The sequence below is a fragment of the Myotis myotis genome, unplaced genomic scaffold, assembly GCF_014108235.1.
Source record: "Myotis myotis isolate mMyoMyo1 unplaced genomic scaffold, mMyoMyo1.p scaffold_m19_p_11, whole genome shotgun sequence".
NCBI classification, from domain to species: Eukaryota; Metazoa; Chordata; class Mammalia; order Chiroptera; family Vespertilionidae; genus Myotis; species Myotis myotis.
Window position 1 is genome coordinate 30,620,491 of NW_023416315.1, and position 19,093 is coordinate 30,639,583.

The window sequence follows — 19,093 nt, forward strand, 5'->3', positions numbered from 1 at the left end:
CCAGGTTGTAATGGTCGTATATTTTCAAGGAATGAGAGGAGATAAATACGCTTAATTACTTATCAGTTTATTTGGTTCAGTTATTTAAAAAAATTAAACATATGGTGGGAAGGCTTTTATTTGAATTCTTGCCCAGACCTTATAATTTGGAGAATATCCCAAAATGTACCATAATGTGTTCAGTTTAGAATCTTTCTTATTTGTCCATGCTTTACGTCCATAATTAAGAACTCTGCAATACAATGGACTTTATTACAGATAGGATTCATTTTTCTCTGTAAATTTCAAATCCTGTTAACTGATGTTATCTTTATTCCAAATGACATTTTAATTTGCTGCATAGTTTTTGAATTCACCATGGTTTCCAGAAATTTTACGTGGAAATCATATAAAATAGCTCAAATAAATGGTTCAAAAGCACTGTAGAGCATAACATTGAAAAGTTTCTTTGTGTGTTATAGATTGTGGTGTTGTTGTTTTTTTGTCTAATCCTAGCAAGGTTAACACTGAAACAATTTTATTGATTTTGTAGAGGTTATATATAGTATATGTAACATAGTGTTGAGAAGATGTGAACCAAACAAGGAAACAATTTAAATAATCCAAAGAGGGCAAAAATAGGAGCTGGTGCTATAAGATTTAATTGCATTACTTATGGGCCATACATGATATGAACTTCAGAGTTAGTCACTGTCTGACTCTCAAAGCACAGATTTAGTCACTTATAATCTAAAAAGCATAGTCCATGCCTTAGCTCAGATTGTTATACTAAATAAAATACCATCAATTGGGAAGTTTAAACAACAGACATCTATTTCTCACAGTTCTGCAGGCTGGGAAGTGCAAGGTCAAGATGCCAGCAGATTTGGTTCCTGGTGAGGGCCCTCTTCCTGGCTTGCAGATGGCTGCTTTCCCACTGTGTCCTCACATGGCGAAGAGAGACAGTGAGTGAGCTCTGGTCTCTCTTCCTCTTCTCGTGAGAACACCAGTCCCACCATGGGCACCTACCTGAAGAGCTAATGTAACTAATGACCTTCCATTGGCCACACCTCAAAATACTACCCATGAGGCACTATGTCTTTTGCAATGGATTGTGGAGGACACAATGATTCAGTCCATAACAGTATCCTATTTTAAAGATACCTAGGGTATCTCTTGTAAGTAGACCATACACCTTGTAAAGTACAGGTAAAATATCTGTTTAATATTTGAGAAGCAGTTAATTTATGTTACTTTCTCCCCCCTAAGTTACATTTCCAATTGCTAAACTACACCACCTTTGAATTCTAATTGCAACATTGCCAATAGGATACAGTGTTTGGCTTGAAGCCTTGACTAGCAAGGGTTTATCTTCTGGATATGCTCTAAAAAGAACTGTAGCAGCAGTGTAACCGGAGCCGATGAAAAATTAATCAGTGGGAATCAAAGTATTCCACTGGCTATGGAATTGCTGAAAGTAAGTTGACACATCTGTATATTTCATACATTACAGTCAATAAGTATGATGTCCAGATATTTGTTTTGTTGTCAGTAGTTCTTCCGTCCTTGCAGAGAACACATTAAATGACCTTTATAGGAAATCTAACGTATTTATCTCTGAACCATTGATTTCTTGGTCCACTTACTAATGGTGAACTCATACACATTAGAAAATATCTTATGTGATTTACAAACAATGTAAAAAATGTTTCATAGTCAATTTACTCAGGGTCTGTGATCAAAGGATATCTTTTCAGAAGGCCTCTAGAACTCTTTATTGCTTAATTCAAAATAATGTAAATGTTGTGAATATAAAGTAAGCTTTACAAGTGAAAAGGCTGCATGATTATACTTCTAATAAAGCCTGACATTAATTATGACATGGGAAATGGAAGGTCTATTAGTTATAATTGTAATTACAGGAGTGCAATTTCAACGGCAGAGTATTTAAGCTAAAAAAATGCACAATAGTAGAGTAGAAATTTTTATTCAGGAGAAAAGAGCAAAGCTTGGAGCAGAAGACAAACTGAGGGGATAAGCAATTGATATTTAGGGCCAATTTGGTGAACCAGTACAATGTGATCATGATTATATTATATTAAATTCTAAATAGTCCGATTACATCTATTGTTGTTTTCCTTCTCTTAATCTCTATTTGAATGGTGCTGCACAAAGCAATATACAAGCTTATGGTTGGTTGGTTGGTTGCTTTTTTCTGAATTGTACATGATTTTCTCTTTCTTCCTCTATGGCCAAATAGTGGAATATACACTGAGTGCCTCATTTGGCGTGGCTTATGCAGTACCCATTTTCATAGAATCAGAGTTATTTTCCCATTTTCATGCTTATCTATGAGGCTTTGCTGGTTCGAATACTCACTGAAACAGATATTTTAGATATTTCATCACAAAATTTTGTTAGAGTTGTTTTCGTTGATTGTTTGGCATTTTGTTTCATTTCTTATTCTGTTATTAGCCTAGGGTAGTACTTTTAAGGGGTGATAGGCAGATGAAACTAAAGTTTCATGATGGGGTGGCATCTTTCTAACTGATTAGAGTTATAACATAAGAGCTGGGGTTGAAGACAAGGAAGGAGAACTTTCAGGGACATGAAGAAGTTGGCTGAAATGAGAAGGTACAGGAAAGGACGTAGCTTGAGCTCTAGGGGAGGAGGATAAAGTGGAGGGTGTGGGAAAAAAAGTTGACATATGTTTCCAGAAGAAAATGTTTTTTTGTATTTTTTTAAAGTGTGCTTTCTGAGCCAGTCCTGCTGGTACTGATGAGGTCTTCTTTCAATTTGAAGGCCTGTAACATTTATGTGATGGCAAATGTTGTCAGCACGATTTTAGACTGGGAAATTGACACAAGTAGCTGTTTCATAGAATTATAAATATTTACACTCAAGAGCTCTTGGAGATCACCTCATTCAGATTCCTTCGCCACGTCCCAGTTGAACCTGTCATCTGTCCAAGGCTCATCCGAGGTGACTGGTCAGTTACACAGATGATTTCTGAAGCAGCCAAAATTAGAACCAAGGTTTTCTTCTTCTTAGTTCAGTGCACGTTCAACAGTGTATCTTTCTAGGTAATTGTGCAAAATAAACACTTTAATCCATAATTAGCTACATACATCATTGATCCTTTTCTCTAATTTTTGGACTAAATACGTTTCTATGAGGTTTAAAAGCTCTACATTATTCAGGGAAATACAAGTGTTTGTATTATTACCAGAGCTATGCTTTTTCTAATCTGGAGGTGTATATTTCACATTAGTAGTCCTCAAATTTATCCTGTTAGGTGTTCACTGATGTGAGATAAGAAAATAGAGGACCTCAGGTGATATTTAGGCTTAGAATACATTCTATTTCGTTTTTTTATAAATCTGCACAAGAGGTGAGATTGTTAAGGAAGTGACTTTTCCCAATAGTTCTTCTGGAAAAGTCTGAATTAATAATTGGAAGGAAAAGTGGCAAATTAATGGCATCCAGCTCTAAAATTCCGTGATGAAATGAGCTTTGAGTTTGTCTGAGCCTTCTATGGGACTTCAGTCTTTAAGTTTGATGGCTTAAAATTTAAACTAGAGCAGTCATTTTCAAACATGTGTCAGCAAATCCATTTTTTTTTTCACCAGAAAGCTTAAGAGGGACTGCAGTATATAAAAGAAAAGGAAGGAATTTTTACACTTGGAAGAATAAGATGTGCCTTTCCTATCCTCCATTTTTAAATTAATGTATTCTTCACTACTGTATTTGGTACTCACATAGGCCCAAGCTGGCCCTTTAGTCAGGAGAGTTACATAGTCATGGCTTTCTAGAATGGCAAGAGGGGAACTTTTTGTAAATGCCACTCTGTGTTTTGCTGTGTTGGTGGGTACTCAACTTAGGCATATAGTGGGGAGAGCCTGGAAGTAATTTCTAATGTTGCTTCTAGTAAGCATTGCCTGGGATTCTCCTTATAGGGTTTATAATATGGTTTTAAAGTGAAAGTTTTAGGATGTGATCAGTGGATGACAGATCAGGAAGAACATGATTATTCACATAGGAATTAGCCACACAGGAATATGAATAAGCAGTGCTTTATGTGTTTGGGGATGATTTATTAGGGTCTCATGCAGCTGACTCAGCTTGCACAAAATTAAAACATACAACAAAATTCAGAAGGCTGAAATCACCCAGTAGTTAATCTCTAAACGATTATGATAGTTAGTTACTATTACTATGTAATAGCTCAGAAATTCTGTCATCGGGGTATATTATGTTTAAAAATGATTTCTACTTATTAATTTATGAAGAGATATATTGTAGGTAAATTATATATTTTTTCTAATATATTTTCTTACATCCTTTCTGAACAATTGAGTTATACGTGCATAATCAACCAAAAATATTGTTCAAGAAGCACAAGGAATGCAGTGATTACAAAAGGCAACTGTTAAAAAATGCTAATTAAACCCAGATGGAACAAAGGGAGTAGAAGGAGAGGCTACTGATATTTATTTTGAATGTGAGGTCTATAATAACTAACAGCTTATACACTTCAAAATGGAAGGCCCCAATAATTGATCATTATAATTTTAAAAATATGAAATATTATATTTGAAAACATTCTGCCTTATCATTTTTTACTACCTGTCTTCAAACCGCCTTACAAAAGGAACCCCTAAAAGAATACTGAAGTTTTTCTTAAGCCTTGAGAAAAGAATGGCATTTGGGAATCAGTAATCCAATATATGTTCACTCTTCAGTGGTCTTGCTCAGTTCCATATCGTCTCTGGATACTAGAGTCTTGGATTCCTTACCATCTCCCCACCTGGCTGGGCCAAACGTTTTAATTTTGAACAAAAGCAAAATATGATGGTAACTTTATGCTCTGCCATTTTATTTACCAGATATTAGAAATTGGAAGAAAAGTTTAAATTGCCATAACACCATTGTAGACAGTCCTTCACAGGTTTAAAACCAAAAACCCAGACATTTATCATGTTTCTCTTCATTCCTTTTGCTGTGGGCATGGTAAAGATCCCATGAGAAACAGTGTAGACAGAGATATACACTGGGGTATTTACTGCATCTGTTTTCCCATAAGGCTTCAGGTCACTGGAAGAGAAGTGTTTTCTTTCCTCTGTAGTCAAGGATCAAGTTACAGATGGCTGATAACACTTATTATATCACTCTCCACAAATCATTCTCATAATTGCTCAGAAATAGCATTTTTCCCTCCTCAAAACTCTAGATATTAGTAATTTCTAAGACAGTGATGGTTATGTTTCCGAGAACTGTGGCTCTTTGTGCCTGGTATATAGCATTCCCAAGTGCTGAGCCCTGGCCCCATTTCATGAAATTACTAAGCGTCATTTTCTTATGGACACATTTTCTCCTGAAACATGGCAGCTCATTTTTCTCTCTTCTAACTTTACAACTGTTGCTTCAAGAAAGCCAAGTGGAAGATCACTTGGGAATTTAAAGGAATTGATCCTTCAGAAAATGTTAACATCTTATCTATTTCTCTAACATCTAAAGATAATTTTCTTTTACTCAGCCAGTGATTTGTGGACTAGCAGATCACTTAATCTCTGATTTTTAGGTGCTTCAATTGTAAAAAGTGATAGTGATGTCTTTCTAATTGACTTTATTATGGTAATAGAGGCCATGGATTGGCCTTACAATTTAACTTTTGTTTTTTTATTGCTTAGCCTATCTCAGACGGGTTTTCCTTATTCTTTTTTTGAGTTAAAATAGCAAATATCCCCAAACAGTACTCTGGTCTACTATATCAGTTTTTTTCTAAGAAATACTTAAATATGCTCTAAATCTACAGTTACAGTAAGTGGCATTGGCTAGTGATTTGATTTGAGAATTGAGACTACGGTCTGGATTTACTCTTTATGCATTAACACAGGTCAAATGGACAGGGACTGCATTTAAGTCAGTAATGGAAGGCTGAGGGCTGTCTTAAACCAATCACATCAGTTTTACCCATGACGGATTGATCCCTAGGGGCAGAGCCCTGTAAGCATTTCTCTTACATGAATGGACTCTATAGAGCCTGGAGTTTCATTCATAAAATGGAGACTGAAAGGAAACACACACTCACTCACTCTCTTTCTCTGGAATGTTCATTTATACAGAGCTGAAGGGTGTAGTGTTCCATCAGCTGCTGCTTTTGCCAGTTGACTGGAAGTAATGATTAATGCTCATTGGCCCTGCCTGCATGTAACCCGACACTATTTATGGCCTTGCAGGGTTCCTAATGTATAGTGAATGAGAAGACAACATTCTCAAATCAGAAACATAAACAGGAACTGGTGGGTCTGAATTCCATTCAAATATGTCATTTCAGCCGCCCAGTGTTTGTCTAACTTGGATTTTACAGGCAGGAAAGGGGGAAGGGGGAGCTAATCTGCTTGTGAGTTGTACTGGCTTGAAAAAAAGGGAATTAGAAGGGGGAAGGGAGTGTACTTTATAGTGTGAGAATTTTAGTTTCTTTTTAAAGAAAACGACTCGGATGCTTAAGCCCAGAACTGTTTATTGCTCATGGATCAAATGAGCATACAACTGTTTTTATATGTGCAAGTAAGATTTGAAATAAAATAAAACAGTTTAAGGGTGCATATTTGGATCTTTTCCTCCGTGTGTGTGTGTGTGTGTGTGTGTGTGTGTGTGTGTGTGTGTGTGTTTTGAATGTGAACAGGAGTGGAGAGATAAATATTATTTATTGGATATATTTCAGATTTAGAAAATTGTTACAGAATTTTCTACACTTAAACTATTTCTCTACTTGAGTTAACTACTTAATAGTTTAGAGAAAAAGGGAGACTTTATTTAATAACATACTTTAACCTTACATATGAAAAACTTAAACCTTTTTCAAGAAATTTTTGTTAATTAGATGATATTGTTTTTATCATGTGTTGTTTGAGTGTATGTGAATTTTCCAGTTAAATGTTTCTAATTCTGGAATATATATATATATATATATATATATATATATATATATATATCACACATGTGAAAAACAAACAAAACAAAACTGAAAGACTGACAAGCATGTATTATTGTGATTTATTTACTATTCTCATTCTCTCAAATTTGGGAAAGTATCTCTGAATGCTCCATTCAGCGGGCCGGCACCATTATCTGCCTTATCCACATGTTTTTGTTATTCTTAGCATTAAAAAATAAAACCACCCACTTTGAATGACACTGGCAATATTATACTGGGCAATAACAGACTGGGCCTGCCGTCTGTTTACTGGGTCATAGTGGGCATGTTTTGTTACCTCTTTTGTCCTCAGTGTCCTTATTTATGAAAAGGACCAAGTACTTCTCCTACTTTTCTGTTTCTGTAAGGATTAACTATGACTTAAATATGATTAAATATGTTTGTAAAGTTACTAATATAGTCTTAGGGATAGAGGCAATAATAAAGGATTTCTGTTATGATTTATTTCAATTTCTAGAGATATCCTCAGACTGCTAGTCCTTAAATAAGATGCCATTCTTACGTCTAATATTTACAAACACGTTTGGGGGTGGGGGACTAAAGGAGATAAGGCAAAATGAGAGACATATTCTTAAAGTAAGAACAATCATTGTGCAAGGCAAACAAGATCTTGTACTACTACTGAACTTCTTGCTGGTATTATTCATGTAGGAAGCAAGTAGAATATTGTGATGATCCAAGGAGAGATGAGAGTGAGAAGACAGAGCAATCCATGATATAGTTGTTTCAAATCATGTAGATTCTAGAAGGTGAACAATTTAGTATTAAAGCTCAACATTAAAACTTCCTTCTCTTTAATTTTTTTTGTGGCCTATTTTGGCAGCTCATGGCATCTTTCCTCATATTTTATTTGAAAATCATGTTAATTCTCAGAGTACACCACTATCTAATAAATAGTCAGCATAACGGTTGTGCTTATGTTTCCTACCACTTCAACTTTATTTTTAACTCTAACTTAATAAAACCTTCACAAGCATGTCGAACTTGTAAAACTGTGAGCCTATTAGATCATATAAACTAATCTTACTTGAATCTGGTCATTATTTGGATAGGAACCCAGATTCTTACAAAAACTTGCGGTTTTGTAAATAAAATTCTACACTTATTTCACGTTAGGTAGTCTTGAAGTTTTAAAAGCATCTGAATTGCAGATGCATTCCTTTTTCTTTTTTTAGATTTTGCAAAAGCTATGCTAGGCATACACAGACTATTGTAGTTCTCTCTCTGTCCTCTGGGCTATCAATGGTAGAGGCAGTACATGTGAGCTGTGGTGGAAGTGATATCTCTCCAGATTTTACATATCTATATTCACAGTTTACTGAAAATCCTAATGAGAACCATCTCATCGAAGTGTGAATAAGGTAATACTATAGTCATCACTCTCTGGAGATTTCAGCCCACTCCAACCTTTTGGCTTCTGCCCGTGAGATAAACTATTATATTCACTTAATGCATTTGTGACTGACAACACATAGGCCCCATAAAATTTGACTTTTTTGGTGTCACACTTGTTTTATTTCTCAAGCAAATCCAGACATATAATACTGGGCCTTATTTGTAGGATTATTTCCTTTTAGTTGGATTTTTATAATAGAGGGATCATATGGTATAGAAAATTACCTCCCATTAGCATCCTTTTCAGGAAACATTATAAAATAAAGTCCTCTCGATTAGCTACATGAAATTTACTCCCGTGGCAAGTAGAAATGCAGAGTAAAAGGATGCTTGCTATACCAGAATGTCCATGAATGCGTTTCATTGAAACTTATCTCCATAAAGCTCATGCTATTTATGTACTCTAGAAAACCTTTGGATTTTGAATAGTAAGCTGTGAGATTACCAGGAAATGAGAAAAACAAAACTGTGAAGTATAAAGTTTAACAAATAAGACTTTGGCACATTATGCCATAATGCCCATCTTGAATGAGATTGGTGTCATTAATTAGCTCTAGATGCAACTTAATATTTCTTTAGATAATAGATATGTTTTTGAAAAACTTGTTAAAGCTCCTATATATACATCAAAATACATACATGCACATACATTCTTTTTTCACCAAGTACCCGATAATTTAGGTATATGTCAACACACACATTTTGCCTCTGGGCATTTAATGTGCGAAGTTTTCCTCCACCACCAATGTACAAAACACAAGTTTAGGTATTGCTTTTGTCACCTCAAAGAGTTAGTCAAGTGTATACTCCCTCTATCGTTGCTTTTCACACACATATGAAAGCAAAATCTCATTAAAATACGTTACACTGCCGAAACCGGTTTGGCTCAGTGGATAGAGCGTCAGCCTGCGGACTGAAGGGTCCCAGGTTCGATTCCAGTCAAGGGCATGTACCTTCGTTGCGGGCACATCCCCAGTAGGAGATGTGCAGGAGGCAGCTGATCGATGTTTCTCTCTCATCGATGTTTCTAACTCTCTATCTCTCTCCCTTCCTCTCTGTAAAAAATCAACAAAATGTATTTAAAAATAAAATAAAATAAAATAAAATACGTTACACTTATTCCTGGTTTGCTGGGGTTTCTCATTCACTTTCACAGACTTACTCTTTTTTTAAAAAAAAAATTATTTATTTATTTATTTATTTACTTACTTACTTATTTAAAATTTTATTTTTCAGTTACAGTTTACAACAGATTTACTCTTAAGTTATCACACCGATTATTGCTACAAGAATGTAAGCAGAAATATCAAATGAAAGAGGTGTTTTCCCCCCTTGTTCTGAGTTTACAATCTGGAGTATTTCCAGGTTTCTATAATAAGAAATTTCAACAGATTACAGGCATATCTCAGGTGGCTATGACAAATATTTTCTCTCTGATCTGGCCTGATTTGCTCCTAGAAACTTTAAGCAAACCATGCCCTGAAGGGAATCCTTCATTCTGAACTACTGGACAGCAAATAAGCGAATCAGAACAGCACCTAAGAATAATACATGTGCAAACTCAAAACTACACATTGTGGTCAAACACTTGGGGCAGCGTCCCAAAGCAGTATATGGTTCACAAAACAGCCTTACAATGCAGGTCAAGAGACAGAGAAAACAACTTTTTTGTTTCATACCTGCACATCTTAATTTAAAGAGAATTTTAACAAAGTCACTGCAGATGAAGAATAATCAAAACGGGCCATTTGGAGTGTTAGTTTACTATTCTTCTTGATTTCCCCTCCACTGACGAGTACATTCAAATGACAGCAGTGTTTTTCTGCTTTGAATGTTTGCAGCATGTTAGATCAGCTTTCATCACCATGAACTCATCAGTGACAAATTACAGGCAATTTAGTTTCTGCAAGCTGATTTGGCCCAGTACTAATGCCATGTTGTAGAGCTCTTTGATACATAAGTTTCTAAGTAATAAAAAAATCCTTTGTCTTAAGTTAAATTTGCATAATTCAGTTTACATATTGAATTGAAAACTTTAAAACCAAAGTTATTTAGTACCCGATATCAAGAGGTATTAGTGTAAAAAGAAGTTCAAACGAGGTTCCTCCAAATAGTTTTCAAATGTATTGGGAATTCTCACCTAAACCTTATAAATAATCAATTTATAGTGAATTTGTAATCAATATATTTTAAATATCATAGGTTACTAGATAGATTTGTGAAGACTATTACAGAATAAGTACAGTAATAAGCAACAAACCAACTATTTCAATAGATATATGATTTAAGCATAGCAAATTAAGATATAAACTGTTTTGATACATAATTCTAGTTTCAGGTACTGTAGTTCACTCAGTTTACATACTTGTGAAGTTCACTTAAAAATCGATTATTTTATTAGTAATAAGTACTATATATTGAATCGTCACCTTTTGCAGATATTGGGTGAAATGTTGCCTCAAACTTACCCCATATGATCTTCCCAACAACCCTTTGGTGATATCACTATTATTCCCATTTTACAGATGTAGAGGTTGAGAGTTAGACATATTAAAGGACTAATAAAATGTCATACTACCCTGAAATGTCAGAACTAAGATTCAAAACCAGTTTTATTAGATGACAAGGTACATGTTTGTAATCACTGTGCTGTACTAATCTTAAAAGTATAATCCATGGACAAGGACAGTGTAAAAATGCTGCCATCTTAACATTTGTACATAGCTTAAACGACAGCTCATTATTATTGCTGAATTTTGTAACTTTTATTTCATAGAAAAACACAAGTGAATGTATATGCAATGCCTCTCTTCCCTGCCACGAAACATTTGCCTTTGAAGTCACCGCTTAGCTAGTTGAGATCTTAGATGAGCATTTAGCAGAAGTTAAAATGTAATGCCAAACTTCATTGGCTGGATTTTTTATTAGATAAGGTAGAAATGAAAGCAGCAGGCAATTTAATTAGCAGTAATTTTTCTGGGCAAGTCATTACTTTGATGAACTTCAGAGCAATGTTTATGGCTCCTAATTAACCATGTTAGTCATTTGATTGAATAATCACTTTGGAAATGTTTCTACAATTTGATTAGAGTCTGACCTACTCTGACAGTCATAAATTAACTGATATCACTTTAGGATAACATGACTTTAGTTACTTTAGGGGAATAAACTCCTCTTAGCTTTTTCAGGCTTCCCTGGACCATATAAAGAACACCGATTTTAAAGATAGATTGGATTTAAACAGTGCTAGCCAAGTGTCTGAATTTTAAGAGCTAGATGCTAATTTTATTCACTCTAGGGTATAATAAATAGTATTAAGGACTGACAAAAACACAATTATATTCTCATATGAAATTTTTTTTCTAAATTGCCATTCAGTGCTGTTTTCTTTCCCCCTTAGAAATTACATCACAAGTTGGGTCTTTTGAAATGTAACAGAGGGCCTGGCATTACCTTTATTATGTCATTAATTTATTACATTTTAAATAAGAGTACTTTAAATATCAAAGATTAATAAATATTACAGAATAATAACAACAGAATCAAGAAAGAAGCATGGAATAGATGCCCAACCTCAGAGGAAAGGCAGGGAGGAGGGAGTAAGAGATCAACCAAAGGACTTGTATGCATACATATGAGCATAACCCATGGACACAGACAGTAGAGGGGTGAGGGCATGTGCTGGGGAGTGGGAACAGGTCAATGGGCGAAAAAGAAGACATATGTAATACTTTAAACAATAAAGAATTTTTTTAAAAAATGAAAGCAGCCAATTCAGTAGATACATGAGTATTATGAAATTTTCTATCAAATACTATCTTTGATGTTAAGTGTCTAGTTTCAAGGATTATACTTATTTTGTATTATTTTAGAGCACTTCAATAAGATGTTCCTTCAACTTTGAATAGTAGTTTTCTTAGAAATGCTTGTGTTTTTCCTCTCTCACTCTTTTTTCCTCTGCTGGGGAGGAAAGCTTGCATTTAGTCACGCACTTATATGTAATAGAGTTTGCCTATATGTTTTCCTCTCGCTGCCTCCAGAGCCAGCCAGCTGTTTTAAGCAGCCACACTCCAGCTGGGCAGCGTCAGTAAAAGTATTTTGTGGCTGGGTGTCAACATTGGTAGGACAAAATGCTTGCCTCCAAGCAGCTGCTGAGTTGACGGCAGAGTCTCTAACACCATCCCCTCCAGGCCCAGCTGCTTGGAGGGACTTTATACCTGGCAATAAATCAAAATAACGCTAAAAATTACTAGTATGTTCAGGCTCCATTGGTTAAAAAGTTGGAATAAAATGTATTGCTGAATTTGGCAACCCAAAAGATCAACTACATCGCCACCCTGTTATAAATCCAATAGCATGGAACAAGGTTAACTCTCTTTTGTAGGATCAGAATTGTCTACCATGTAATACTTTATATAAAGAAGGCATGGTGTAATAAGATGTTTGATGAGGACTTTCTTGCTGTTTTCAACTTGTAAGCTATTGACTCCTACATACTTATATATGTTACTAGAGGCCCAGTGCACGAAATTCATGCAAGGGGCTCAGCCTCCGACCGCCATGCGGCTGCCTCTGCCTCGGCCCCCGCCACCACGACTTCGGAAGGCTGTCCAGTCTAGTTAGCATATTACACTTTTATAATTATAGATTGCTATGATGGGTTGCCATTAAAATATATTTTACCGAGACCATATACAATAAACCTTTTTTCTGTGGAAAAAAAAAATCCTCATATTTTGGTTGCCATTCATCACTACAACGATTTAAAAATAAATCAGATAGACTTTAAAAATGGAACATTCCAGGCCAATGATGACATTTGGGCCACCGAGTGCTACTTATTTATCACATGAAAGTCTATAGATGGATCATTAAAAGGAGACGTGGTCCTTAGATTCCAATTCATTTAAATGTTCTTTATTACTTGTTAGGTGATGGGCCTACTGCAAGTGGTAGAAAAGAGGACATATTATTATATTAAATAGCACACTTGCGTGCATTTTCTAAATTTACTTTTGTATATGTTGTTTCAAAATACTTTAGTAATGCATACAGAAGATAGAATTAATTTAATCACTTATATTTATACCTTCTTATAATATATATATATATATATATATATATATATATATATATATATATACATATATATATATATTGCAGCATTGGGCTCAGGTTTGTGGGAACTAAAACTTAAAAAATTTGGTGAATCTTCTTAAAGGAAAAGAAAATGAAACTGCATAGACAAACATTAGGTTCAGGGCTCAGAAGACATTTGAAAGTACAGGGTTCTACAGTTTAAACTTCACTGGTTTCACCTGAATCCCCCTCTGGTTATGAAAGTGAACTTCTATATTCAGAATCAGAGAACTTGGGACTGTAATAGAGTTTAGATAACATCTGACCCAACCCTTTATTTTATAGAAATACAAGCACAAAATGGTGTGTCTAAAGTATGTAGCTTAATTAGTAGTAAATGAAGGACTTGGAATTTTAATCTGTCTCATAATCCACATTTCTTTCCTTTTCTCCCTGTCTAAGCTACTTAACATATTAAATACGCAGTATGATTCAAGTTTAACCACTAACCAAGTTTGGTGATGAGTTAACTTGGTCGCATAGTAAAGGCTTCACTCTTTGGGTAATAATAGTGTTTGCTATGAAATTTTTGGATGTCTGTTTTATAGCCTAATTAGTCTTGAATATGACCTGTGCGCTTAACAAAATGAAAAGCCAGTCATGCTTTTATCTGGGGAGAAAAAATAGCAGTTACCTTAAAGGGATGGAGTAACTTTAGGAGATGTAGCAATTTCATCTTGTCATAGGAAGTTCTATCCAGTGTTCATGAAATAAGCTATGAATTAGTTTTTGTTGATTTTTGCTGTGACTGCCATGGGATATATACATTTATTCCATAAAGAGCCTGACGCTTATTTTAATTCACAGCACTGATTCAGGGACACCATCACATTCATGTGGGGACTTGCAGGTAGAGCCAGTCTTTAGCAAGATTAATGTGGATAAAACTCGGAATTCCCATATGTGTTCAAGGGAATTGGTTCAACATGCTTCTCCCATTTCTTGTGTGTGGCCGCCTGAAATGTTAACTGTGCTGACAAGCTCCCCTCATGGAGACTCGTGTCCATTCCTGTTACTTTCTTATCTGCACTGTGTCCACTGATAACAGCAGGTTTCAACTCCAGACTGCTCCCTGATGGATGTTGTTTCCTCTTTCAGAAGTGCCTAGCTGCCACTCCATTTATATGAGGCAAGAAGGCTTCCTGGCTCATCCCAGCAGAACAGAAGTTAAGTTTTCCATTTACTGAAATTCCTGGCAAATACCTGTCACAATCATCAGACATCCCAAGGATGCAGTCACTTAATTAATGACGATGTTTTACGGGGAAAATAACTGATGTTCCCTAAACCATTACTTTTCAACTTTATCTTTTTAAAGTAAAAGAATGATTTTTCAGGTCATGCTATCCTGCATTTGGTTGTTAACATGAGTCATGTGCACATAAGCAGCTAGAACGTGGATTTCTGTGTTCTTTTTTTGCCAACAACCACATCCTTTTTAAACAGAACATGTGCTTTATAGATTACCCCGCCTTGCTGCTCTCTACTGAAATGTATCTTCGAGGAATTTTCAGTTTTGCTTTACAGACCTAAGTTAATCTCTTAAAAATAAAACACGGTATTTACTTTTAAAAATCTGGGATTTTACATTTTTGGACAAGTTATTAAGAATAGAAATTCGCATAAGAGGACTAGAGGTGGAGTTTTTATTGTGGATATGTTTATGGTAACCATGTGGAAAAGCGTTGATCTAAAGGACTTTGATATTAAAAGAAAGAATAAAAATGATTTTATCTGGATATCATTCACATTAAAATATTTATGTCACATGGTTCTTGATGTGACAGTATATGTATTTTCAGTGACATGATGCAGGTGTATCCTGCTAGGTTTGGTCTAATATTGGTTGTTTAATATAAATTATATTAGTAGAAGTAAATTCCTGTGTTTAGGAGATAGTTTAATGAGCTAGTATGTCCAAAATATTTGAGAACAAAAGTCCGCACAAATGCAATGAAATTATTGTTGCTACTGTTGTTAATCTTATGTATCCACAATAGAGACTAATACATTTTGGAAATAAAACCATGACTATGTGAAATCTCTTCCTGGTGATTAAATATAACAATTAAATAAAGGTCCACAGTTAAGACTATTTGGAGGACAAAATGATTGTGAAAAGCTGTCACTTGAGTTTGCACTGTGTGTGTGTGTGTGTGTGTGTGTGTGTGTGTGTGGCCTTACAGCAAAAAAGGAAAGTTTAAAAATTTTTATTTAACTACCTTGGCTATTAAAGATGAAAACATGAAGAGACTGGCCTAGATATTTCTCCACGGAAGGAAATATCTAGGCTAGACTCTCGGACTAGTTCATTAGGGCAGTAATGCAAAGCAAATATCAGTAACTTATTTTGATTTCCCTGTTGTCTCATTGAGTAACAAAATTCGGAAGAAAATGGGAAAGGAGATGATGGGTTATAAACCAGGGGTGGGCAAACTTTTTGACTCGAGGGCCACAATGGGTTCTTAAACTGGACCGGAGGGCCGGAACAAAAGCATGGAAGGAGTGTTTGTGTGAACTAATATAAATTCAAAGTAAACATCATTACATAAAAGGGTACGGTCTTTTTTTTTTTTTTAGTTTTATTCATTTCAAACCGGCCGGATCCGGCCCGCAGGCCGTAGTTTGCCCATGGCTGTTATAAACCCTAGGTTCCCTAGTGTTTATGGGAACGCTATGCTTGGTTAGTAATAACATCAATAGCTAATTCTCATATATCACCGTGTGTTAAACACTAGTCTAAACTTGTATATTTTAAAACATTTAATCTTCCCAAAATACCTAAAAGATAGATGGTTTCTTGTTCTCATTTTATAGATGAGGAAACTAAGGCCCGTGGCTTAAATAATGTGCCCAAGGTCACAGAGCTGAAAAATGGCAGTTATGTCCTACCTCAGTTACTGTGTTCATGGTTCTATTTTAAATTGTTTGTGAGCTTCATTTCTATCATGATTAAATGTGTCTCATTTTCTCCCACAGGCTGTATGTTTGAAAAGGGCCCCAGGCAGTTTTATGATGACACCTGTGTTGTCCCTGAGAAATTCGATGGTAGGTTTCTCATTGTGCTTCAAGTTTTGCTTTTTGTAGTGGGAGTCTAGAGATCACTCTAGCTTCTCTTGAAAACAGTCAACATCCCTATGTAAACATTTCTGAACGCGTCATTTATGATGCACTCAATTCTTGCTAAACTTTTACCTTTTATAAATTCTCTTTCCTGTCTCCATTAAGAGGCTTTTTTTCTTTTGTCCCATAAGAGATCTCATTCTTAGAGCTATAGCCAGAGTGCCTTTCTTGCTAAGCTCTGCGTAGAGTAAGAGGGGCTTTCCATTGCCCTGCTGAGCTCATGCAGCTTGTTGTTGGAGATTTATTGAAAGCTGATCCCGTAATTAACAAAGCAGAACAGAAAGCATGCTACTGTGGATGCACAGATGACTAATGCGGCCTCTTTCCTTTTATTGTTCATGAAAAGATGCATTATGGAACATGGGACCAGCATAGCTGCCCATTTGGTTAGTGATTGCTAGTCCTTCCTTTTTGGTGTTTTTTTTTTTTTTTTTCTGGGAAGATGTTCATTACTAGTGGCATTACTTTGTAATTGCTTGAAAAGGAGTTGGAAAAGCATTGCCTTTTTAACATCATTCATTGCTGCCGGGAGAAGGTTCCAGGTGTTAGAAAGGAGTGCCAGTTAGATAGAATCTTCTTTTCTTGACAAGGGTGGCAGAAGTCAGCATCTAGAGCAGTGGTTCTCAACCTTGGCTGCACATTAGAATCACCTGGGAATCTTTTTAAAATCCTGATTTCTGGGCCTCATCCTCCGGAAATTCTGTTTCTTTGTCATGGGGTGGGGCCACAACATTAGTAACAAAGAAACAGAATTTCTGGAGGATGAGGCCCAGAAATCAGGAGTTTAAAAAGATTCCCAGGTGATTCTAATGTGCAGCCAAGGCTGAGAACCACTGCTCCAGAGGCAGCTTGGGTAAAAATTGAACACTTAATTGACTTAGTGGTTCTTCAGAGTGGTCTCCATGTTTCCTGCTTGGATTGTTTAACAGGAAACGAGCAGGGGCCCTCTGATTAGCTGATTGCACAAACTTTGGGGATCGTGGCCATAATGACTTGGTAGCTCTCAGAAGTTTTTAATTGTCATTATTTAAACAGCAAAGTCATGCTCAGATTGCTTCTCAATCTCTAATTAGTTGCCTGTAGACTCCTCTGTTCTCAAGGTTTCTGCTACTCTTACGCCTCTCAGAAGGGATGGGATGCCAAGTCTTGAGAAGGTCTGTTTCCTTTGCCTTCCTTTAAATTGTTAAGTTCATGCAAGGTCACAGGGTTAAAACTCTAATGGGGTCACTTTTTTGACTTTATTTTACAATAGATGTTTGTTTAAAGCATTGAGTCTCAGAGGCATGATCTGTGTTATTTTTAACCATTTAGTAGAGCATCACCATTCTTAAAATACAACTTTTTCCCCTGAGAGTCCTTTACTTCTTGGAATGACCTTTACAGTTTTGTTCAGTATTAGCAAGCTTAACATTTTAAGAAATATTGGTAGTCAGTGTGGGCATATAAGGAAGAAAAATAGCTCAAAACTATGGACAGGATTATGATATAATCCAACAGGCCAATATCAGACTAATGGTCAGGGCAGCTGTCTGTCTTGATTATTACCTTTGACTTTTAAATATTAGTCAATTTTATAGTAGAAAATATTTTCTGGAAGATAGTAAGAGTCTTACATTTTATAGGAAGTAGAGAACAAGAAGAAAGAATAACAAAGGTTGTTTATTTTTCATTGTACCAGGCCAGTACAGTCAGTCACATTTATAGGCAGAAGCAATCTAAAGATTATAAAATTTGACAGTTTTTCACTCTGTCTGCATAATTGCTCAGTTGCCCCCATGAACAATTTGTAAATCTCAGGAGGAAAAAAAAGATAAATAAAACTGTCATGGAATCAATATGAAGAGAGTGGCACTCCTATATTACCTAGCTTAGACCAAGACAACATAATGATTTTTAGCAGCTACTGACAATCATTTGACTTTGGTTTAGGTTTTTAAAGTGGTGTTCTTGCTGTAATTATTTTAAGAGGTGTATCTCTGTTTACTGATCAAAGGAAAGTTTTTTAAAAGCTTGTGATTTGGTCTGTTTTATAATTCACATTTAGTGTGAGTAGATCAGCTGGAATATATTTGTCTAAATTGTTCCTTTAGTGGAGAAGAGAAATTCATCCATTAACAATGATATACTCGTGGGGCATTAGGCATTAAACCTCCAGTGTGACCTATTCTATATATTTTAAAGACAGTTGGTTGGAAAAAGAAGTAAATAATCAGTAGTTTTTTTTATTTGTTTTTACTTTGTTTTTGTGTTTTTGCAAAAACCAAGATATCTGATCTTACACCAGAAGCATTTCAATAATAACATTGTTATTGCTGTAATCTGCTTCAGTGGTTATTGCACTATGTATGACTGCCAAATAAATGTAACAAACCTTTCTTGCTTAAAAATATAAATTTCCTGAAAGCTCTGGTATATACATTTTTAAGTTGGACTTTTACAAAAAGAGAAGCAAGCTAA

The 19,093-nt window shown here is 35.4% G+C and overlaps 1 protein-coding gene across 5 annotated transcripts in view; it reads left to right on the forward strand.

Moving 5' to 3' along the window:
• ETV1 (ETS variant transcription factor 1) overlaps nt 1-19,093 on the forward strand; it is an 85,800-nt gene that overhangs the window by 52,974 nt on the left and 13,733 nt on the right. For 4 of the 5 annotated variants that reach the window (XM_036328015.1, XM_036328016.1, XM_036328018.1 and 1 more), the window contains 2 exons: nt 14,612-14,680; nt 16,493-16,561. In XM_036328015.1, the coding sequence (XP_036183908.1) occupies nt 14,612-14,680; nt 16,493-16,561 (138 nt within the window). The remainder of the gene's footprint in view (nt 1-14,611; nt 14,681-16,492; nt 16,562-19,093) is intronic. The other variant, XM_036328019.1, reaches the window with a different exon arrangement.